Source organism: Elaeis guineensis, chromosome 16 (genome assembly GCF_000442705.2).
Source record: "Elaeis guineensis isolate ETL-2024a chromosome 16, EG11, whole genome shotgun sequence".
Lineage (NCBI taxonomy): Eukaryota > Viridiplantae > Streptophyta > Magnoliopsida > Arecales > Arecaceae > Elaeis > Elaeis guineensis.
In genome coordinates, this window is record NC_026008.2 from 47,812,915 (window position 1) to 47,837,123 (window position 24,209).

General features: G+C 40.1%; 1 protein-coding gene across 7 annotated transcripts; it reads right to left on the bottom strand.

Moving 5' to 3' along the window:
* Positions 1-406: 406 nt before the first annotated feature.
* On the bottom strand, positions 407-12,739 carry LOC105033409 (serine/threonine-protein kinase GRIK2). 7 transcript variants are annotated; one of them, XM_029261304.2, is made up of 14 exons: positions 12,392-12,736; positions 12,217-12,289; positions 11,995-12,106; positions 11,092-11,500; positions 10,481-10,555; positions 10,364-10,408; positions 8,955-9,029; positions 7,722-7,809; positions 7,426-7,550; positions 3,661-3,756; positions 1,459-1,525; positions 1,233-1,348; positions 1,073-1,151; positions 407-970 (listed from the first exon to the last, which is right to left on the bottom strand). In XM_029261304.2, the coding sequence occupies exons 4-14, from the start codon at positions 11,407-11,409 to the stop codon at positions 858-860; spliced, it is 1,197 nt and encodes a 398-aa protein (XP_029117137.1). In that variant the 5' UTR covers positions 11,410-11,500; positions 11,995-12,106; positions 12,217-12,289; positions 12,392-12,736; the 3' UTR covers positions 407-857. The 7 variants fall into 7 exon arrangements, with proteins under 7 accessions (XP_029117137.1, XP_010906489.1, XP_019702214.1 ...); XM_010908187.4 differs by lacking the exon at positions 11,995-12,106; XM_019846655.3 differs by having other exon boundaries at positions 12,217-12,736.
* Between the last annotated feature and the right edge of the window lie 11,470 nt (positions 12,740-24,209).

Below are 24,209 nucleotides of genomic sequence, written 5' to 3' on the forward strand. Positions count from 1 at the left end.
CCAACAAAAAACTTAGGGACTCCTTTGCTTGACAGGAAGAAGAGAGAAGAATACGACAAAAAGAGAAGAAAGAACTCATATTTAGCTAGAGTTTTTAAAGAAAAAAAGATAGAAAAGAAACATCCTCATGAAAATAAAATTTTCATATTTCATTAAAAAACTATCCATATTTTTTTTGATGAAATTAAAAGAAAAAAAAAATAAGCATATAGCACATGAAATAATTCAATTCCTAAAGACAAAATTATTTTTTTTTTTAAATACACTTAAGCTTTTACATAGAATGAAATAAGATCCTTTCTCTTGTCAAGGACATAATATTACATAACTTTCTCAAAAAAAAATAGATATTCGACCAAACTTTGACCACTCTAAAATATATCATTTTCTCATGACCAACCAAATATGCAAAAATCTTTTTCTTAAACATCGTATACTTAGACATTACCTTCCCAAAAGATACATACCAATAAGAAAAATTCTTCCTAAAAATCAAACAAATGCTAGATGCAGACTCTCCACCAACCAATATAACAAAACCAAACCTCATTTTTTGTTTTGACGGTTGGCAATGAAGAAGAGCAAACCACTCATGCAATTTTTAATCAACTCTCCTGTCACGCAGCAGGTAAAATGAAAGATATAATAACAAAAACAAGAAAACCAATGCATACAGCTACCACATCAATATTCCTCCATTGCGCTACCCTTAGAACCTTTCATTTCCATATCTTATACTGTTTTCATTCACTTTGGTGCTTCCACTAGCTTTTCCACCGAGCCTTGACCGGTGGGTTGGGGAGCCATTTCCGGCATAAATTCAAATTAGCATTCCTCACTGACTTGTGCAAGTTCTTTCATGAAGAAGATTTTCGCCTGCACTGGCAGAGGTATTCAGGGATTGGCCCCTCCTCTCCAATGACCCAAGGATGCTCTGCTACAGCATTCAAGGTGATCCGGTGGTTGGGATCTGTCGATAACGAAAGCAAGCATGCATGGAAGAATCAATTGGGGGACTATCTGGAGCATACATCTAAAAACAGAAAATGTGTATTGTAGGATATTCACTGACCTTTACAAAGAAGCCCTTCCAACAAGTTCTTCAATGGCGGATTCATGTCATCAGGCACGACCAATGGGTTATTAACAATCTAGCAGACATGCCACAGTTACATTAGGCTAGATGTTTGTTAGATAATCAGCAAAAGAGAGAAGTTACCGCAAGTACATGCCTTGTCATAAGTGTCCTGCAGCGTATCCCCAAGAAATGGATACTGACCCAAAACCATACAATATAAAGTAACACCTACAGCCCATGTGTCAGCAGCTTTACCATGGTAAGTTAAACCTACACAGAAGGCATATGGTGAACACCATGGTATCATTTACTCAAACAGTGAGTGGCATCGCTGCTAGAACGCTGTCGTGTTTCAAAGTCTAAACTACCAACTATCTTACCTAAGCAGCATTCTGGTGCGGTAAAGACAGGAGTGCCTGGAGATCTCCGGAGCACATCATTATCATCCTGCAATTTAAAAATCAATTTATCGTTTTTAAGCCCTGGAGTTCAACTAAGATCAACACTGATTGGTAAAGCACTAGCAATATAACACTTGATTTGAGATCCTAACAGAAGACTCCAAAAAGAATGCGACATGCAATCACATTTCAAAAGAGTGCTCCACCTAAACTGCACAACATCACATTCAGATGGACACCCAGATAGGAACGAAGGAGCACCATCAAACGAATATAACTGAAAAGCTCAAAGATTGCCATACTGGCAAAGATGCATATGTAAAAACAAAATCATGAAAAGATTTGTGGACCAGAAGTATTTTGACAACTGAGAAAGTGAATACCCAACAAAAAAAAGAAAAAAAAAATGTAAGAAATAGGATGCTAGCCTTTCATTAAGCAAGTAGACTCCAGATTCCTTGAGACCACCACAAAGGTGCAAATATAATATATTTTCCAAATCTATTTTCACATAATGTTTACTGACACAAGGAAAGGATTAAAAAGGTTAAGGGCATAGGCTTAAGACCTAAAACTCCTCTTATAATGATACCTTGGACCAGCACAAAATGGACCTGTATCAGGACATTTTCCAGATCAATTCTCACACAAAATAGGACTATCAAAGTGTCATGATCCACGTATTAAACATCATTGGACCATCCCCTGTATGGTACAGGATAAGAACTTGGACAAATAAGATCAAAAACAGAATAATCTGGCTCAACAAGTTCAAGGATGCAATCTCCAAAGGGACAATACAAACAAAATCTGTGAGCACCCACCACTTGCAGCAATAAGAAGTGTCTTATCTATATTCCCCATGACCATCCCTTATTTAAGATGAACAGAAAAATGCAGTTGCAGAAGCCTAAAGAAGAGGAAGAACAAAGAAATCCAGTTAGCAGTTCCTCTCTTTCTCTCTCATGCCAGTTATTTGAGAGATCCTATCCCCATTCAAATCCATGCCCCCATAACTCCTAGGATGAGAGGAAAAAAAATACAGAATTATAAGTAGCTTTTTAGTCTACACATAACTTCGAATCTTATTACTTCATTACCATGAATTTCAATTAAAACAGTCATATAATATTGTTCATTGTTTTTCCCCTTAAACAATGCAAAAAGGGGTTAAGATGCATCATAAATAATAGATACATATGCTTCACATCAGTTAAATTATAGCCTTAATGCCAGTACATTTTTTTTCTATTTACTTCTTATTGGAGAGAGGGATGGGAGGGTTTAGAATTGATTGGTCATAGACATTTGTAACAAAAAGGGGCAAAAAGTAGATGCATGGTTAAGGACAATCTGCAATACAGTGAGATAAGAGAGAAAAAAAGTTGAGATATTACATAAATAGAGATTTAACATGCCAGACTCAGGTGATGAGACCTTAGTTCCAGGGCATGCAGGCACTGGAAATGGAACTGACACAAGACAAAACGAACTAACACTGTAGCTGTGGTTATTTCATTATAATCATGTATTTTATTACAGAAAAATTAAAAATGCTACATACATAATATAATATTATGCAGCTGTTTGGACATTTGGACATCACATCCCTGCCTGTTATCGGGATGCCCAATTGCCAATATCGTTGTCAGGTGGCCTGTGCCTAGCCAAAGGACTGCATGCAGGGAGATATTTCAATATGAAATAAGCATCTGAGCAAATTTAGATTCTTGAATGGAATGGCATTATTCTTTAGCAGGATAAAAAACACATGACATAACAAGGTACTACAGGACGTACACGATGATGACACCCCCCCCCCCCCCTCTCCTTCCCAAGAAATATCAAAAATGAAGGCAAAAATGAAGAGATATGAGACAAAAACATATCATAAATGCAGGAAAATATACATCTTCTGGTGATTATATGTTATGATTGTTTGGTAATAAAGTATGTCTAAAAGAAAAATTGAGCTTGCCCAAATTAATCAGCTATCATATTCACTTATGTGCTGTCCTCCAGTTATGAAATAACAATGATTAAGAGTATGCGAAAGATGAAACCATGATTGGCAGATACAAACATTTTATCTTCCACCTCATTCTTTTTGTATTTTAACACCACCTCATTCTGTAGGGTCACATTAAGATTCTGTACTAAATCACAATATGCCAAAATTACCTCAAAAACCTGGCTAACACTGAAATCTCCGATTTTCACTTTGCCATCGCTTGTCACCAAGAGGTTATCCGGTTTAATATCCCCATGAACAATTTTCTGCATGCGAGAAACATTACCAAGATAATGACAGTATTAACAAACACAATGACAGAATGAGCTTTAAATGTTTCAAACAGGAGCTGAATCACTTTTTCAAAAGCACTATTAGCTATTCACTAACACGAACAAGCAAAAATCCTATTCACTAACATGAATAAGTAAACATCCTAGGCAAACATTCCAGTACAGAATTCTTTATATTCTGGAACTTCCCAGTATACCATATGAATCAAATTTGACACAACAATTAGGGAGTGCGGAATGCACTCTCAGGTTCTTCCCATACATCATAAATCAGATATCTCTGCTAGTCTATCTACAGGCCTCAAACTCTTATATGCACTTTCAAAGCAGAATTGCAATTATATAAAGAGTTATAACTTATTACAGTGACAGATTTGTAGTTATTTTTTTTCTATTTGACTTTAAGAATGATTTGGGGATTTTGCTTCAATTTGGCTATCTAGCTTATAATTCAGCCTTATAGTCAATGTGATTTCCCTTATCACACACATCATTTTTTTTTTTCACATTTTCTACCTATTTGAAGTCTAGGGAAACATCAAATGGCCTCTTTAGGTTGCATACATTTCTAAATGACTGTTAAAGAACCCACTAACCACCCTTCTAGATTTCATAGTACACATCTGTAGCTGCTTTGTCCAGAAGATCAGCATCAAATCAGCAATCAAAATATTATGAGTCTTTGTTGGATCAAACAGATTTATGTGAGGATCCATGCTGGCATGCGTTTGGTCCCACATCGGCTATGCACTAGATAGATTTTGGCTACTTATACAGGGCCAAGGAATCCAAACAATACCTTCTAGCTAGCCTTTTTGGGTGAGATATTGGATTGTCACAGATGATATCGAAGCAGGCTCCACCTACAGCCCATGTGGACTAAGGGACCATGCAGCATGGGCCCATTTGATCAGGGTTGATCATGATGTTTTTCGAGATAAACAATTGATTATGATGTTTGTGATTGGATTTAAATGGATTTGGACCTTTGGCATATCATCTTTAGCCTGACTAGGGTGCCGAGGGCTTAAATGGAGACATATATGAGGATCCATGCAATGTTTAGTCCGACATCAGCTATGCACTAAGCAAGGTTTTAAGTCGTGATGGGACGAGGGGCATCCCTAGGGATGCAAATGAGCTAAGCAGCTCATGAGCCGCTCAAGCTCGACTCGAGTTCGAGCTCGATTTGTTTTAATTATTACTGAGATTGAGTTGGGCTGGAGTAGCTCGAATGATTTTTTGAATCCAACTCGAGTAGCAGAGTAGTCGAGTATATATATTTTTGATAATATTATATATTATTTATAATATATTATTAATTTAATATTTTAAAATATAATATTTATATTTTTTTAAGTTGATCTAACTCCTAACTTTTAGGTATTTTTTTTAGTTATAACTAAGGCTCGAATTTGAGCTCAAGTATGACTTGGTTGACACTTGAATCGAGTTAAGTCGATCTCAAGTCGGATTTCAAGCCCAAGTATTTTGAATTACGTCAAGCTTGAGCCTCTAGATACTTGGTTCGACTTGATTGCACCCCTAGACATTTTGATAGTCTCGTCTCGAGATCGAAACAAGATTTGGATTCCAAAACCCATCCATGCGGTAAGAGGAGAAGAAAGAGAAAAAAAGGAAGGAAAGATGAATAAAGGGAAAAAGTACAAGGAAAGAGGAAGAAGAAGAAAAAGGGAGAAAAAGAAAATAAAAAAGATGATAAAGAAAAGAAGGAAAGAAGAAAGAAAAGAGAAAGAAGAAAAAGGAATAAAGGGATAAGAAAAGAAAAAAAAAGGAAAGAAAGAAAGATAGAAGAAAAAGAAAGAAAAGAAGAAAGGAAAGAAACAAGAAATGAAAGAAATAATGGAAAGGATAGAGAGGTTATCTACAAATCCAAGATTGGGACTGCTACCAAGACCGGGGCTAAACATTAAAGAATGGGACTAGGACAAGTTCAGGCGTCTAAAACTCATCCATGTGGCAAGAGAAGAAGAAAGAAAAAAGAAAGAAAGGAAAGATAAAGACAAAAAATGTGAAAGGAAAGAAGGAGAAAAAAGAAAAAAAGAAAGAAAAGGAGAAGAAAAAGAAAGGAAGGAAAGAAGAAAGAAAAGAGAAAGAAGCAGAAAAAGAACAAAAAAAAAGGGTAAGAAAAAGAATAGAAAAAGGAAAGAAAAGGATGGAAGGTAAAAAAAGAAAAAGAAACAAAGGAAAGAAATACGAAGAGAAAGAAATGATGAGAAAAAAGAGATAAATGAAGGATATCTATCTGGATGCATGACCGGAATTGTTGTTAGGACAAGGGCTAAAGAATAGGGCTAGGATAGGGTCGGAACTCCGAAATCCATTCATGTAGCGAGAGAAAAAGAAAAAGGAAAGAAATAAAGGAAAGATGAAGAAAAGAAAAAAGTGAAAGGAAAGAAGAAGAAAAAAAAAAAGAAAGAAAAAGAGAAGAAAAAGAAATAAATTAAGGAAAGAAAAGAAGAAGCAAAAGGATAAGAAAAAGAAAGGGAAAAGAAAAGAAAGAAAGAAAGGTAGATGAAAAAGAAAGGAAGAACGAAAAGAAAGAAGAAAAGAAAGAAAGAAATGATGATTAGAAGGGGATAGAGATGAAAAATATCTATCAAGATGCATGACCATGACCATTGCCAGGATGGGGTAGGATAGTGGGGCATCCTGTTCCATGAAAAAATCGGGATACCTCCATCCCATGGGATTTAAAACCTTGGTACTAAGTAGTTCTTCGAAATAACAACTTCCAGCTAGCCTTTTTAGGTGAGGTGTTGAAGTACTATAATTTAGAAAGCTGACCCCATGTTATGGAATAAACTTGTCGATTAAGGTTATCGACCATGAATCTAAGCAACCTACATTAAAATAAAACCTCCAAGAGTTCAATTCAAATAGGAAAACTTGTAAGTCAGATTTTCAAGCTCAGCATATTAAAACCATGAGTGAAGGAATGCTTTAAACAAGATCATCAACTTCTCAATGGAAGAACATTTGAGAAATCATGGAATATCGTATCCACAAATTCTAATACCAATAATTTCCAAATTTATATAGACCTTGATCATTCAAACATGTTTTTTCACATGTAAGTAATGCCTTATGAGAGGAGCTTAAGTTATGTCTGACCATTATTCAAGAATAAAAATTAAAAACTTAAAAACGATACTAAAAAATTAGGAGTGGTAATCAGGTTGGGTCGGATAGAAATTAGGTCAAAAAATTATCAACACAAACCCAGCCCATTTATTAAACAGGCCAAAAATCTAGAACCAAATCTAACATTTTATTAAACAGGTGATCCAACATGATCTACAAAGGTTGAGTCAAGATAAATAGGTTAAACAAGTTAAGTATTGCTGCCCCTACTAAAAGTAAGCTATTTTGCAACATTCCAAATATAGCACAAAATTTATTAGAAAATGGCATTTTAACATAAAAAAGTTCAATACAAATTAAGAGACATGTATTGCATACATGGCACATTGATAATATCAGCCTAGATATCATGGTCATCTATGAGCATGTATGTCAAATGTCGTAGCATGAACAAAACTAATATCAGAAAGTTTAACCCTGATTTAGACCTACAAGAAAAAGATTACAAATGTTCAGAGAACAATTTTTACATCTTACATGAGAGTGGAGATACACAAGACCTGCAACTATGTCCCGCAAGTATCTTCTAGATGTACTTTCTCCTAAACCACTAGCTGGACCAGAACCCTCACATACCCACTTCCCTTCCACATATTCTAGAACTGCAAAAAAGGGAGAAGGATGTCAAACCACATACATTTAATTCATAGTTTCTAATAAAGAACATTTTTAAAAGTGGAAAGGCAAAATAAGCAAGAACATTTTTAAAAGTGGGAAGGCAAAATAAGCAGAAAAGGCTCGTGCAATGATAGGACAAAAGTGTTAATAAATACCCATGTAGAAGTGATCTGTGTTTGGGTCATCAATCACCTCAATGAGATTAACTATATTGGGATGATCCAGCATTTTCATGATGGATACCTGCAAAAAGAAGATAACACTTTGAACAATCCATTGCTACAATACCTTGCTACTTGTAAATTACAATGATTTAGAAATATCATACATGCATTAAAAGGAAAAAATAAATAAAGAATACAAAATATAAGAGAAAAGGACAATAAATTGATACACAAGTCTGAGCAAAGAATGCATCTCTACTATTGTAATTATGATGTCGAAATTACCACTATTTTTTTCAATTAAACATAATGATTCAATAAAGAGTCAGAAAAGCATTGAGTTTCAGTAGAGTTTGTAATCAAGAGTATTCTATTAGTCATAGAAGTTTAGTCTTATGTAGTCTATAAGTTATAGGTTCATTAAAAGCCATCTATTCGGGAAGACAAGCATCAAGCTATATGGTTGACTAGATTTCCTGTCTTTTCTTTGTTTTCCACCATCCTTTCTTCCTCATCTATGTTCTTATTCTCCACTTTGTAATCCTTCTGATCATCTTCTTTCTTCATCCTCTCTTACGGTTTGTGGTAAAAGAAATGACCGATCATCTTATTTTTCTTCTAAGGGAGTGAGAAAATTGCACTCTTCACTCTTGTCTCATCTCATTTACGTAGGGAAAAAAGAGTTATGAGAAGGCGCAGCTATTGAAGTTTCATGATGCCACCTCCATTTCATTTTTGGTTATGAATAACTATTTCCCATCTATTCTAGCTTCCACGCTCTCTAAAACTTGCACACCATTGATCATGTAGAATTGCAGATGTTGAGTTTCTGAAAAAATGATAATGAAAAGTTGAACACCCAGCAGAGTTTGACAGTGTTCTACAGACAACTCTAATATAACATCAACTAAAACACTTCAGAAATGGTGTCCTATTTTTGGCCAAGGCAGCTTTGCGCAAGAGAATGGCTTTCTGTGAAACCTAGAAGGCCAATTTACAAGTAGACTGATCATTTTGGCCCCACAACTTTCACATCTGGAATCATGAAGTAACTGCCCATTGCCCAAGTTCCTCTAGACCTCAGAAGAGTCTTGATAAAGTGGGAAGATTAACCTATATTTACCTGAGACATAAACAAGTACACAGCCAAAACAAGAGAAAATCCCCAGAAAGTATAGTTTACATTCACAAATACACTAGGTAACCACAAGATGACATACGCACCTCCCGGAGAACATCAGTCATGGCTGTTTCTGAAGGTGCCACTCTCAACTTTACCAAATGTGATTTGTGGAAAACCTACAAGTACAAAGCATAATTCTTTAAATTGGATTTATGGAGCAAATCCTAGACATGATTACAAAGGTGGACAATAAGTATTACACATAATTACAAAGGTTGCTAAAGATGATATGTCCTACAAGTTGTAAGCTCAACATCATGATTCACTTGAGTTTAGATTAGCTAGTTTGCAGTAAATAGTGCTAAGAAAGAAAATAAGTGAACGTATCAAGCCTGCATATGCAACCAAATTTGGCATGCCAAGGAATGAGATCCAAACACAGATTTCATAAAACTGATTTGATTATCAATAAATCGCAAATATTCTTGACCTGAAAAAATGGCAACGACTTAAAATTGCTCAGCTAATAAACAGGCCATACTTGGGTAATTGGGTTAGGGTTGATGAAGTTCAATATTCACCAAACCCTGTATGACATATAATACTATGAAGTATATAAAACTATTTATTTACTTCTATATATTATGTATAACACACTAGTCCAATGTTGTTGTTGCTGTTTTTTTTCCTTTTTTTTTTCCTTTTTTTTTTTTTGTTGGGGTGGGTTGTTTGGGGGAGGGCACCTTGGCCACTTAGTCAGCCACATAAGATCCTTAATGTTTTGCATCAACGTTGAGTATGGAGGACGAGATCGACCAATGAATTAGTATAGAATGTTGCCACGTTGGTAGTTCCCATTGACTCATATATCATTTTTCATTTTTCACTATTAACTGTATTTTTTTATATATATATCTTATATTTATTAGAATCTTAAATTTAATGTTTTTGCTGCCTTAAACTCTGGGCAGCTATACAAGCATTCGGCAACCCTCTATGGGCCCATCCACCACATAAGCCACAAAAACAACCCGTTTCTTTGCCCTCTCCCACCCCTTCCTAACACCCTCCGCCCTTTCCTTCTCCCCATCTAACCCTGCTGTTAACTCCTCAAGCCACCTTTCCTTCATCACCACCTTCAAACCTCCTCTGGTCATAATGCAATTTCTAGCTCATAACTAAATTGAACCATGCAATTTGACAGAAAAACAATCACAATTAATTCAGGAGTGCGTGTAGTTTCTGAAGTTTTGTGGGTATTAAATAAACTCAGGAGTTTCAGTTCATGGATCAGACTCACAAGGACCCAATGTGATCCAAATTTGATCTACTTAGAAGCCTGAACCAAATATTGACATGCATTTGCATAAGGTGCTCCAATGCCTAAGCACAAATACCAAACTTGGCACTGAATGAATATAGTCAGTACCAAATAAAGTAGTAATCACTGTAATGACAATCAATATTATCTATGGAAGGAGAAAAGAATAATGAGAAACAACTTGAGTACCTTGATTGCATATTGTCTCCCATCTTTAATGCTTCGGTAGAGCACCTGTTAGTTCGCAACAAATATTTTTTTATTTTGAAAAGCTAAACTAACTAATGTTAATAGTGCCAATCTTACCACTTTCCCATAACTGCCCGAACCAATCTTACACTCTCGAACATATTCGTTAACCATTTTATTTCCATTTTCATCCTAAAGCACATAAAAAATGATGAAAAACAAATAACCATTAGCATCATCAATAGATATGGAATACAAGTAATAAAACTGAACAGTCCTTGTTACAGAAAAAATTTAACTAGAATTGTGTGTGTGTGTGAGTGCCGGTTGCAAAGAACAATAGAGAGTGACCCATATACTTGATCCTTGACACTGGAAGTTATAGCTTTATGGGCTAAAGTAGTTAACCTAGAAATGCCAAGGTTGTCAAACCCACATTGCAAAAAGAAATGGTTCAGTCAAAAGTTGCTTGAAAAGCTTATACAATTACTAGCCATGGTGAACTGGAAGCAGGAGCTTTTATCTACTATATCTGCATCTATAAGGGACCAGATTCAAAGAATGTGCAGATAACATCAAACTATGAGCTAACACAATCAAAGAACATATTTATGATCCCATGATCAATTTTAAAATGGCACAATATGAGAGAAAGGTTCAAATAGTCAAACTAAAGCAAGCTTTATAATGCAGAAGGGGAACAGATTTTTTTTTTTCTTTTTGTCTACCTCAGAGAGTTTAACTTTCCAAGTTTCCTTTACCGGGACTTCCCTGCATATCAAGCCATTTTGAGCTCTTGACAAGAGGATTTCTTCAGAACGCTTGACCGACCGATGCATGCCACTGTCAGTTGCATTTATGCTGTCTCCACTGTACGAGATGCCATCTGCATCTTCGATGTTATCTGGCAGAAGGAGCTCTTGGGAGAACCGGTTGCCGGATCCTCGGAACGATATTGGGAATCTACGAGGCTTCCTCAAAAATCCAAAGCAACCACAGCAGTCCATTTCTGTCAGGTTCAAGATGCAAAAGGCACCCCCACACATGCAGCACCTACAAAATCAGAGAACAAATACTATGGCAGGAGGCCGAATGCATATTGCGTCTGGAGCTGAAAGTTTTGCAATTTCCAGAGCCCTGCGATCAGAAATCAGAGAAACTCATGGATGCTTATAGAATGATTATAATAAGTGAAGAACATCAAAATCCAATCTCTTGATCGGAGAGTAAAGAACAAACAGGAATTGAACTCTAAAGAGAAGCAGTGACACTAAGGATGATATAATACTGTGGTTTGATATTTTATTTCTTTCCTAAGACAAAAATCCCATGCTTTTTTTTCTCTTGTTCCCGTAGCCTTGAAATAAACCGGCAAGTATCAATCTCTAGGGTGTCAAAGGAATGTTTCATAGTCACAGGTGTGATATCCGGCAAGAAAACCTTGTCTTAGGCCGTATGGTAAATAGTAGAATCCAAATATCTATTCTACTCTTGAATAGAGAAACAAGGTGACATGTAGGATTGATACGACACGATGATCCGAGGTTTACAGTAGGAAGGACGGGGGAAGGGGTTGGGTGCTACATCCAAAATAAGAGCCGGTGCCACTTGCAAAGAGAAACGAAGCAGACCGTGGGATCGACGCCCTTGGCGATCCACCACCATCTCAGCCGCGCCCGGCGGCGCCCGTGATTTAGCGGACCAACAAACCCACCCGCAGCTCAGCTCTCTCTCTCTCTCTCTCTGCAGCAACGTGGAATTAAATTTTCGACAATCATGATCGATGATTGATGCCAGAAAAATAACAGATAACAGCCACGAGAAGCGGAGCGAGGGAGCGAGAGAGAACCCACCAATGGCCATTCCATCGTCGTTTGTGCCTCCTGGTAGAGGACAAAAGCAGGCCGCCTGCCCCTCGCTTGCTTGCTACTAACAAACGACAAATTCAACAAACGCAAGAGAGGAGAGATAGGAGGAGGAGGAGAAGAAGAGGGGAAAGCAGGAGAAGGGGAATAAGCGTATCCATACCAAACCCGCATATCGGGGAAGCTAAGAAGACGGATAAAACAAGAATCGAAGATCGGTGGTCTACCAATTCATCGATCCCCGCTCTCCCCTGTTGTCGGACACGAGCAAGGGGCGAGAGAGCGAGCGGAGAAGACCGCCGTTCGAAGAAGAAACCCTAGTCAACTTTTGCCTCCGAAGACAGACGGGGAATGAAATGGAAGAGGAAATGAAAGGGAACGAGACCTCTTTCGCCCTCCCGCTCGCAGTCCAAAAAAGAGATGGACGGACGAATGGAGATGCGCGGGTGTGCCGGTGCTGCTGCTGCCCGAGTCGAGATTAACAGAGCCAAACAAGGATCCTCTTGAGTTTGTCGCTCAAATCAACTTATCATCATTAATTTAATTCCAAGAAGGGGTGTTGCGGTTTCGTCGTTCTCAGGGGTCAGCTCCGTAGGAATCTGGGTTTGCATACGTCATTCCTATATAAAAATTTAAAAAAAAATCATATATACCAATGCTTTCAGATATGCGTGACGAGTCATCCTTAATTATATAATTTATTCTAAGAATAGTTTAAAATCTATGTAAGCAGATGAATGAAGAGATTTCGAGTATTTTGAGATTAGTGAGGTGAGCAATTCTTCGTTATGGGTCGTACACTAAGAATGCTTTGAAATTTATGCGAATAGATAAACGAAGGTGTTCGAAGTTCTTTGAGATCTATGCAATGGATGATCCTCGACCATAGGATATATATTAAGGATGCTTTGAGCTCTGTGCAGATGAATGCAGGGTTTCATGTACTTTAAGATTTTGCTCGGGTGGTGATTCATAACTATGGGTCTATACTAAAGATTCTTTGAGACCTGTGTAAGTGGATGAATAAAGACATTCAAATTACTTTGAGATCTATGTGGTTAATGACCTTGCTCTATAAGTTATATACAAAAGATACTTGAGATCTCTGAAGGATAAATGAAAGGGTTTGGAGTGTTTTGAGATCTATAAGATAGGTGATCATGCTTTCTTATTTGTACAAGCAGATGGATAAAAATATTTTGAGTATTTTGAGATGCATGCAGTGAGTAGCCGTTAACTATGGGTTATGTATTAAGAGTTCTTTGAGATCTATGATAGAACTTCACCCCAGAAATAATTGATAGGAAGGATATTTTGATCATAATACAATTTTATGCAACCATATGATAGTCATGTAATATCAGTTGTTAATGATGAATATAAATGGCAAGATCAATTTATGGTTTGAGAGTTTAAAGGATCTATTTGGAACTTTTAAAGTCGAGGGTAGAGCTGAGCACGAGTTGGGTTCGATCGGATTGAGAGAAAAATTTTATCCAATCGAATCCAATCGAATTGAAGAAAATTCAACTCACTGCCGATCATTTATCATGTATAAACCGTTTGAAATCAAAGTGAATGGTTTGTAGAGGATTCGGATGGATTGTATCGGTTTGAACTTCAATTTTGATTCAATATTGATTTTAAATCCAATATTGACCCACTTAAGCTTATTTGCTTTTTGTTTGGTCAATTTAATGAAAAAAAGACCTAAACCTTTAAAATGAAGTCTAAACAAAGTATTGAGGTATTAAAGTATTGAAGTTTAAATGATGCCGTCCCAAAATGAAAGTGAGTTTATGAAATACTAAATCGGTTGGGTTTAATTTTATATGGATTAAAAATATAAGAACCGAATCTGACCGTAAATAACCGATTTTTTACAAATCCAAATCCGATTTCATCCAATTTATGTATTTGAACCAACCGAAATCGATGTTTATTGGGTCGGATTGGGTGAATTTCTTCGGGTTTCGATTATTTGCTAAGCCTTAATTGAGGAAGCATCTCTAGGATTGCTCCTAAGTTTAGGTGGTATCCCTATAATTTTTTCTAAAAATTTTAAATTTCAATCCATATAACATAGATAAAATTAGAGATGGATGCAATATATTTTTGCATATTTTCAGCCATTTTTTAAATTCTTTAATTTTTCTTTTAATTAAAAATTTAAATCAATATTCAACTAATTAAATTAAGATTTATCACATCAATCGTGGAATCAAAAATCTCAATTTTTTTCCAAATGTCCCTAATTTTTATATTAACAAAAATAATCAAATTTCTTAGTTCATCCTGACCTTGGTTACTCATCAAGATGAATGATATATTGAGGTTCAAAAACCTTGTACTTGGTAAGCAGGAGATGGGAGAATATCTTCCAATCTTTTTGTGAACATACCATGTAGTGTTGCCACAATGACTAGTAGGCTCAAAAAAGCTACTTATTTCAATATTCAAGCAAGCCTATATCATCTTTGAGATTTTGATGCTACAAAAAAAGTAAAATTATAAAAATATTTAAAAAAATTATAAACTATCCAGTAGCAATCACATCATTGCAGTATAGTGTTAGGATCTTATAGTGAAGCTAAATATTTACCATATCTAATTATCTAGCAGCAATCCTCCAATGATCAGAGAGCAATGCAACACGGTCCTATGCATGACACTGGGAATATCTATGAAGCCACAATGCCGATTAACTCATCCCAAATTATATGTAGAGCACCTAAGCAAAGCTGCTTACAAAGCATCAAGCTTTGATTGCAATTAACTATAATTAGTCAAAAATCCACACGTTGTGCAAGGCCAGATGTAGAAAAATAAAACATATTGATTGTATCATATTAAATAGTTACACTGAAAGAGCCACTTATTTGAAAAGCTGAGTTGGCAACACTTCAATACTCTAATCTATTTTCAACCCTACAGCCGCATAATCCATAAGTGTATCACAACCCCTCAAATGATAAATCAAGTATATCTAAGCATGTACCATAACTATGCGAGCTAATATATTATTTTTTAATTTTAAAAATAATAACATACTAATTTATTTTAAAAAAATAGTATTTTTATTATTTTTTTAAAATAATATATTTTGAGATCTGAATCGATCCATCAGATCAGATCAAATCTGATAAATTATCCACAAATAGAGCACGGTACTCTATCGATTTGAAAGTCAAATCTCTGCATTTAATAGCTTCCGAGCAAAGGGATGGGCTTGGTTCCATCATCCACCCCTTGCTCGCCCATGGTGCCTCCACCACGACCCTTCCTCCTGAGCCGAAGGAGATATAAAAGTCCGTGGATCATCCGCTGATACATTACATTTTTATATATTATTATTAATAAAATAATAATATTTTATTATTATTACTAAAATAATTTTTTATTATTAATCAAATAATAATATTTTATTATTAACAAAATAATATTTATTATTATTAATAATTTATTATTATTCAAATTATTACTAATAATAAATTAATATTTTAAAATAATATTTTTATTATTATTTTAGAAATATTTTTTAAAATAATATTTTATTATTAATTTTTTGAAATAAATTTTTTAAAAATAATATTTTATCATACAAATAGTATCTTTAAATTAATAATAAAAATATTATTTTTTAAATAATATTTTAAAAAAATATTATTATTATTATTTTAAAATTAATATTATTTAAATAATATTTTTTAAAATAATATTTTATTATTAATTTTTGAAATAAATTTTTAAAAATAATAAGTTATTATACAAATAGTATTTTTAAAATAATAATAAAAATATTATATTTTAAAATAATATTTTTTAAAAAATATTTTTATTATTATTTTAAAATTAATATCATTTAAAAAATAATAATATTTAAATCATTATTAATAATAAAATAATAGTATTTTTTTCTTCTCTCCCTAAATATTTTTTTCTTTTTTTTTCTTCCCATCCCTTCCTCCGTTGCCTCCCCCCCACCCCTCATCCCCACCACGTGAGGCTCAAGTCGCGGTCGTCTACACTGCCTCTGCCACGAGTCTGCCCCACCGCCGTCGCCACACCCATCATTCGTGCCACATTCGGCTCCGCGTGACCACCAAACTCTCTTTTCCTCGACTCCGTCGCCATCAAACTCCCTTCGCTCCCCTCTCCTAGCTTCGGTACCACCAATCTCCCTTGCCTCACTTGGGAGCTTTTCGACACCGGCGTCAGCTCTAGTGACGATGGTCCCATCCCTTCCTCCAGCCACCTCTCCCCCACCCTTTGCCCCGCTACGGCCCCATCCCATCGCCGTCAGCACCGTACCTGCCATCCGTGTCGCACTTGGCTCTATGCGACCACCAAACTCTCTTCTCTCCCCTCCCTCGGCTCCGGCACCACCAACCCCCCTCTCCTCCTCCGACTCCAACACCGCCTCACTTGAGAGCTTTTCGATACTGACGTCGGCTCCACGCATGACTTGGCATAATTAATTTGTGCGAGAGTTCTTAGATCCCGAGGCAAAAAACCACCGGCAAAGTCGGTGATGAATCGAAAGAAGACGGAGGCTGAAGGGGAGAAAGGGAGAGGCGGTCGTTGGAGGTGTCCGACAATGGCATCGTCACAGTCTTCATGGAGGATGTGGGCGAAGGAGCAAGAGCTCCTAAACCCAATCGGATGGAAGGCTTGAGCGGCCGAATAGGGAAGCTTAGATGATGCATGGGGTTTTGTAACCATACGCAGCTCACTCCTTCTTTGAAACCCTTCGTGCGATCTATCTTTTTTGAGGCACATGTGGCACAACCAAACTCATCTGAGGAGCTGAGTTGGTAACATCATAATATCTCTCCATAGAGTATCGTTTTATGTGTGTGTGTGTGCATGAAGAGTGTAAAAATGGCTAGATAAAACCACAACGATTGAATTAGTCTCAAAAATCTACAAGTACAGAAAACTACATAATAGGTTAAAGAAAAAGAATTGATCAGTATGAGCAATAACCGATAAGATGATCATTGGTCCTACTGTTGATATGGGGCAACTGTTCAATCAAGTATGCACTGTGGAAGATGGCCATCAGGAGTAGAGATCAAACTTGGATAGCAACTATTAGAGTGGATAATTATTTTATTTTGATATAAGTAATGAAATTTATGAAGATCCTTTGATAATCAATCTAATGGATTGTTGGGATATACTGATCGGTCTCTTTCACGCCGACTCACCGTCGGGCCTGCCAGGCCGGCGCCCGACTCTACCGACCATATCGAACGACGACTGCCGACACTGTCCGACCGAACGTATGTCGGTCTGGCAGACCCTTTCCGTCCCTGACTGGCTGAACGACAGTGTCTTCTCCGACTCTTGCAACGTGCCAGACCGACCGCCGGAGGGTCCCTGGGTCTTCACCCGACATCCCATAACCAAATACCGACGTATGGTCGGTCGGCTTCTTCAAACATCGTACGACTACTGAGGGCCACCATCCTGACAAAGGCATGCGGCATAGCCGCCCTGGGACATTGTCCTACCAAGAAAATAGATTAACCCCAGTGATGTGACAGCCCACGACGACTTGACAGTCTGCGGTGACTCTGACAGCCTCCGACGATTTGACAACTCCTCCCATTGTCTGCGCCATTAATGACGGCGCCATGCCGCGCTCTACTATAAAATGGGGAAGGCAACAGTGCTGGAGGAGGTTCCTTCGAAACCCTTAGACTTACTCTCTCTCTCTCTGCTGAGCTCCCCTGATTCTTTTCTACTGTTGCCTAGTCTCCTCTCTGACTTGACCGTCGGAGGGTCTCCGTCGGAGTCACCTTCGGTTAGTGCGGACTTCTTTTGCAGGCGCTCGTTCTCGAAGACAGGCGACGAGGGGATTGACCGCAACAGGTTTGGTGCGCCAAGTAGGGGGGAGCAGGGATCACGACCCCACAGAACTCGAAACACCCTTTCAAATGACAAGAATCAGGGCTCAGCGATTGAGAGCCACCGGATCGGCAAGGCACTCTTCCCGCCAGGAAAAGGCCTCTCCTCCACCCTCCATGGCGAAACCTAGCTCTCCACATCCTGTGGTGACCACGGAGGTGCAGATCGCGGCGATCATGCGGCAGATGACCGTGCTGACGGACGTGTTATGATCCAGGTGGTGTGCCCAAGGCCCAAGAGACCAAGGCTAAGGCCAAGGTCCATCATTCATGAGGGCTTCATGGAGGCTCTAGGGCTAGTTGGGCCCTAGGTTGAAAGGCTGTGGGCCTTTCGGGTTCTTGAGGTCTAGGTTATGTGGGCCTCAAGGGACAAACTCTTTATGAGTCAGGTCTGGACTCAGGATAGGTGAGATTAGGTCGAGTCATGGGTGTACATGGGTTTGGGTTAACCTAATCTCCTATAGAGTTGGTCAAGGGAGTTTTGGGTTTGAGTCACTTGACCTTGTGTTTATATATACATGTACTTGTATAGGTTGATTAAGCCAAGAAATACAAGAACTCTTTCTCCCAAGTCTCTCTCTCTCTTCTCTCTCTCTCTCCAGCCATTCTCCATGCCCCAGGAGCAAGAAACCCTAGGGTTTCTTGCCGCCAAGTCCATAAAAGGAAAGAAAAGCAAGGAGGTGCTAGCCCCTCCCCCTTGCAGCCGCCAACCAGATCCCTCTCTCCCTCTCTTGCAGCCACCCAAGCACCAGGTCCAAGACCTGAAATCTCTTGCGAAGAGGTTGATACAAGTCTCTCTCAGATCTGGGGTTGATCTGAGGTCGTTTGAGGTGCGGGTGAGATCTCCATCAACAGATCTACAGGAAAGGCTGCAGCAGGACAGATCTGCGAGGTCTGTCTCCATCTACCTTCTTCCCTATCTAGAATATCCCGATTTGAGATCTACGAATTGAAGATCTCGGTCCAGGCCTGATCTGGTTGGGTACCAGATCTTGAATTTTTTAGAGATGTTTTCAGAGGTGTTCTTCATCTGGAACAAAAGGCTGACGAAGAAGACAACAACAGCTAATTTCGTCAAGGGCCTTCAATCGTGTCCAGAAATCTTCAGATCTGTTCGTTGCTGGTTTCACTGCACCCAAGGTCCGTGGGAGGAGCTGGGATCGTGCTCCAATAGTTGGTATCAGAGCCACGATGGTGAGGAAGCGGTTCCAAGTACGAGAAGTTGAAGATCCCAAGTGTTGAAAATTTTCAGCAAGATACCATCAAGGTATATTCTACACTTTTTGATTTTATATTGCTTGTTTGGCTTGGATCCAGTCATGGGAAGCAATATGAAGGTCGAGTTCGAGAGGTTTGATAGCAAAAAATTTTTTTTTATGTGAAAAATCTGGGTGGAGGATCTTCTGGTGCAAGCAGATCTAGATCAGGCTTTGGATGAGAATCCTGAGGGAATGACAGATAGATAGTGGGCATCGTTGGAGAAGAAAGCATGCTCGGTGATCAGAGGATATTTGGCGGATGCGGCGTTGTATTCGGTGCTGAAAGAAAAGACCCCGAAGGGCCTTTGATCGAAGTTGCACACCATGTATATGGGGAAGAATATGTGCAACAAGCTGATGCTGAAGAAGAAGTTGTACAGTCTTCGGATGCAGGAGGGATCTGATGTGATTGGCCACATTCAGAGGTTCGACCAGTTGTGCACGGAGTTGATGAATATCAGGGTGAAGTTGGATGAGGAGGACAAGTCCCTGTTGCTTTTGTGTTCACTACCAGGATCATATGACTCTTTGGTGACTACACTGCTCTACGGCAAGGAGACTCTGGAATATGAGGACATAGTCTCAGTGCTGAGGTCTAATAAGCAGAGAAAAAAGTTGACCAGAGATCAGGCTCTCCAGGAGGGTTTGGCAGTAGGGGAGAGGACAGGTAGAGGCAGAGGTAGAAGCAAGTCCAGGAGGCGGTCCAAGCCCAGGAAGGGAAAGAAAGAGATGAAATGTTTCAAGTGCAACGAGTTCGGGTACTTCAAGCTAGAATGTCCACTATGGAAGAGCAAGAAGGGAGAAAGAAGTGGCTCAGAATCAGTGAGTGCAGTTGCTGGGCAGCAGGTGGAGGATGATCTACTTGTGGTATCAGATGGTCACAGGCATTACACAGAGAAGTGGACACTAGACTCTGCGTGCTCACATCACTACACACCACACAGGTCTTAGTTTGCGACATACACCAAGACAGATGAGGGATCAGTGACTCTAAGCGACAATCATCCTTGCAAGGTGGCTGGGATAGGGACAGTTAGGGTGAGGATGTTTGATGGGATTGTGAGGACATTGACAAATGTAAAGCACATCCCAGAGCTGGAAAAGAATCCGGTGTCACTAGGCTACTTGGAGTGCAGTGGATACAGCTTCAGCTGTAGGGCTAGAAGCGGAGTACTGAACATCTCCAATGGAGCTATGGTAGTGATGAAAGGCAGGAGGTTGGACAATAACCTCTATCGCATGGAGGGATCTGTGGTGACTGGAGAGTCTGATGCAGTAGCTGCAGCACAGGACCAGCAGGGGACTTATAGGATGTGGCACTACCGCCTAGGCCACATGGGTGACAAGGGGCTGAGGGAGTTGAGCAGGAGAGGACTCATCTTTGATCTGAAGGATGGTGCTACAGGAGAGATCTGTGAGCCTTACCAGATGGGAAAGCAGAGGAGAGTTCAGTTCAACATCAGTACAGCCCACAGTGCAGTCCCTCTGGAGTTAGTACACACAGATGTGTGAGGACCAGCCCCAGTTTTAGCTAGGAATGGGGCCAGATACTTTATGACCCTGATTGATGATTTCTCAAGAAAACTCTAGATTTACTTCATGAGAGAGAAGTCAGAGGTCTTCACCAAGTTCAAGATCTAGAGAGCTGAGGTGGAGAAGGAGCAGGGGAGGAGCGTGAAGTGTCTGAGGTCAGACAATGGCGGAGAGTACACCAGCAGAGAGTTCCAGGATTACTGTGAGGAGTGTGGGATCAGGAGACACTTCTCAGTTAAGGGGACTCCACAGCAAAATGGGGTGGCCGAGAGGATGAACAGAACACTTCTGGAAAAGGCACGATGCATGAGGCTGCAGGCAGGGCTTCCAAAGGAGTTCTGGGTTGACACAGTTGACGCAGTGGGTTACTTGATCAATCAGTCACCTCACACCAGGTTGGATGGCAGGCTTCTAGAGGAGGTGTGGTCTGGGAGGACAGTTGGGCTGAGCCATCTATGGGTATTTGGGTGCACGGCCTATGTGCACATTGGAGTTGGTGAGCGGAGCAAGCTAGATGCCAGATCACGCAAGACGGTGTTTCTAGGCTATTCGCGAGGAGTCAAGGGATACAGGCTGTGGGATCCCTTAGAAAAGAAGGTCATCATTAGTCGGGATGTGACTTTTGATGAGGAGTCAGTCCTACTGAGGCGAGCAGGCATGGAGGAGCAGCAGGAGCAGGAGGAGGTCCAGCAAGGCGCTGCTGGACAGCTTATCTCTTTGATTTTGCCTCTTGCAGGTGCTACTGGAGGACATGATATTCAGGTGGAGAACTTACCTAAGGTGTCTCCATAGGTGGAAAGGACTCGGACAGATGATCGAGGCAGAGAGGTCCAGCAGGAGCGAGCTAGATCGAGGACTGATATCGGTGTTGCTCTACACAAGCCCAAGAGGACCATCAGGCAACCGACCGATATGGCTTCGAGGAGATACTGTCATATGCCCTGGTGACAGCGAATGGAGATCCATATACGTATCAGAAGGCTATTGAGAGCTAGGACAGAGAGCGGTGGGTCCAGATGATGTCCGAGGAGATGCAGTCTCTCCACCAGAACCAGACGTGGCGATTGGTGCAGTTGCCACAGGGGAAGAGGCCCATTGGCTGCAAATGGGTCTACAGTCGCAAGGAAGGGCCTTCAGAGCAGGGAAGTATCAGATTCAATGCGAGGTTAGTGGCCAAGGGATACTCTCAAAAGGAAGGCATCGACTTCAGCGAGGTCTTCTCTCCCGTCGTCAGACATACTTCCATCAGAGTGTTACGGAGCATTGTAGCAGCTCAGGATTTAGAGCTGGAGCAGATGGATGTCAAGACGGCGTTTCTCCATGGGCATTTGGAGGAGAGGATTTACATGGAGCAGCCATCCGATTTCAGGGATCCAGGATCAGAGGAAAATGTTTGTTTGTTGCAGAAGTCGCTGTACGGGCTGAAGCAGTCGTCGAGGCAATGGTACAAGCGGTTCGACTCCTATGTGCGCAGCATTGGACTTTTTAGGTGCGAATTTGATCCCTGTGTTTATGTTCAGTCTCTTGAGGATGGTTCTAGACTGTTCCTACTCTTGTATATGGATGACATGCTTATAGCATGCAAGAGTAGGAAAGTTGTGCAGGATCTGAAGGCATCCTTATCTCGAGAGTTTGAGATGAAGGATTTGGGCCCTGCAAGGAAGATCCTAGGCATGGAGATTTTCAGAGACCAAGCCCGGAGGGTGCTACATCTATCTCAGGGGGGCTACATACAGAAGGTCTTAGAGAGATTCGGGATGAAGGGAGCAAAGCCGACGGAGCTGCCACTTACCGGTCACTTCAGATTCTCGAAGACCATGGTGCCACAGACTGAGGTGGAGGCTCAGGAGATAGAGAAGGTTCCTTATGCTTCAGGAGTTGGGAGCTTGATGTATGCGATGGTCTGTTGTAGGTCAGACATCGCTCATGCAGTGAGTCAGGTTAGCAGGTTCATGGTGCAGCCTGGCAGGGAGCACTGGAGAGCTCTGAAGTGGATATTCAGATACCTGACGGGTTCAGTTAGAGTTGGCATCTACTACGGATAGCGAAGAGGTGCAGTGGGATACTCTAACATGTCCAGAGAGGCTCAGGGGCTGATTGACGGTTATGTAGATGCAGACTTTAGCCTGTACGGAGGTCCTATTTCTTGGAGATCGATTCTGCAGCCTATCACGCCCTATCCACTACAGAGGCGGAATACATTGGGCTGACAGAAGCAGCTAAGGAGGCAATTTGGCTGAAGGATTTGTTGACAGAGATGGGCCTTACTCAGGAGGCCATTAGAGTGCACTGTGACAGCCAGAGTGCACTTCTATTAGCACAGAACTCAGTCTATCATGCAAGGACAAAGCACATCGACATTCGGTATCATCGGATCAGGGAGCTTGTAGAGGATGGCGAGGTGGAGCTGGTAAAGGTACACACCAAGGAGAACCCAGCTGATGCACTTACGAAGGTACTTCTATGGGACAGCTTTCAGAGATGTGTTGAGCTGATTCGGCTGATGGACAGAGTAGAGCTGGTTGAGGCCTTGGGACATAAGGTGGAGATTGTTATGATCCAGGTGGTGTGCCCAAGGCCCAAGGGACCAAGGCTAAGGCCAAGGTCCATCATTCATGAGGGCTTCATGGAGGCTCTAGGGCTAGTTGGGCCCTAGGTTGAAAGGCTGTGGGCCTTTCGGGTTCTTGAGGTCTAGGTTATGTGGGCCTCAAGGGATCAACTCTTTATGGGCCAGGTCTGGGCCCAGGATAGATGAGATTAGGTCGAGTCATTGGTGTACATGGGCTTGGGTTAACCTAATCTCCTATAGAGTTGGTCAAGGGAGTTTTGGGTTTGGGTCACTTGACCGTGTGTTTATATATACATGTACTTGTATAGGTTGATTAAGCCAAGGAATACAAGAACTCTTTCTCCCAAGTCTCTCTCTCTCTTCTCTCTCTCTCTCCACCATTCTCCATGCCCCAGGAGCAAGAAACCCTAGGGTTTCTTGCCGCCAAGTCCATAAAAGGAAAGAAAAGCAAGGAGGTGCTAGCCCCTTCCCCCTTGCAGCCGCCAACCAGATCCCTCTCTCCCTCTCTTGCAGCCACCCAAGCACCAGGTTCAGGACCTGAAATCTCTTGCAAAGAGATTGATACAAGTTCTCTCAGATCTGGAGTTGATCTGAGGTCGTTTGAGGTGCGGGTGAGATCTCCATCAACAAATCTACAGGAAAGGCTGCAGCAGGACAGATCTACGAGGTCTGTCTCCATCTACCTTCTTTCCTATCTAGAATACTCCG

What these genes read in the sequence shown, in the direction of transcription:
- LOC105033409 (XM_010908189.4), bottom strand. Translation starts at nt 11,409, where the DNA reads ATGTGTGGGGGTGCCTTTTGCATCTTGAACCTGACAGAAATGGACTGC. An exon ending in TGACTGATGTTCTCCGGGAG is followed by an intron (nt 7,810 to 8,954) that starts GTGCGTATGTCA and finishes TTCTTTTTGCAG; the next exon opens with GTATCCATCATGAAAATGCT. An exon ending in GTGTTAGCCAGGTTTTTGAG is followed by an intron (nt 1,526 to 3,660) that starts GTAATTTTGGCA and finishes TTTAAATTGCAG; the next exon opens with GATGATAATGATGTGCTCCG.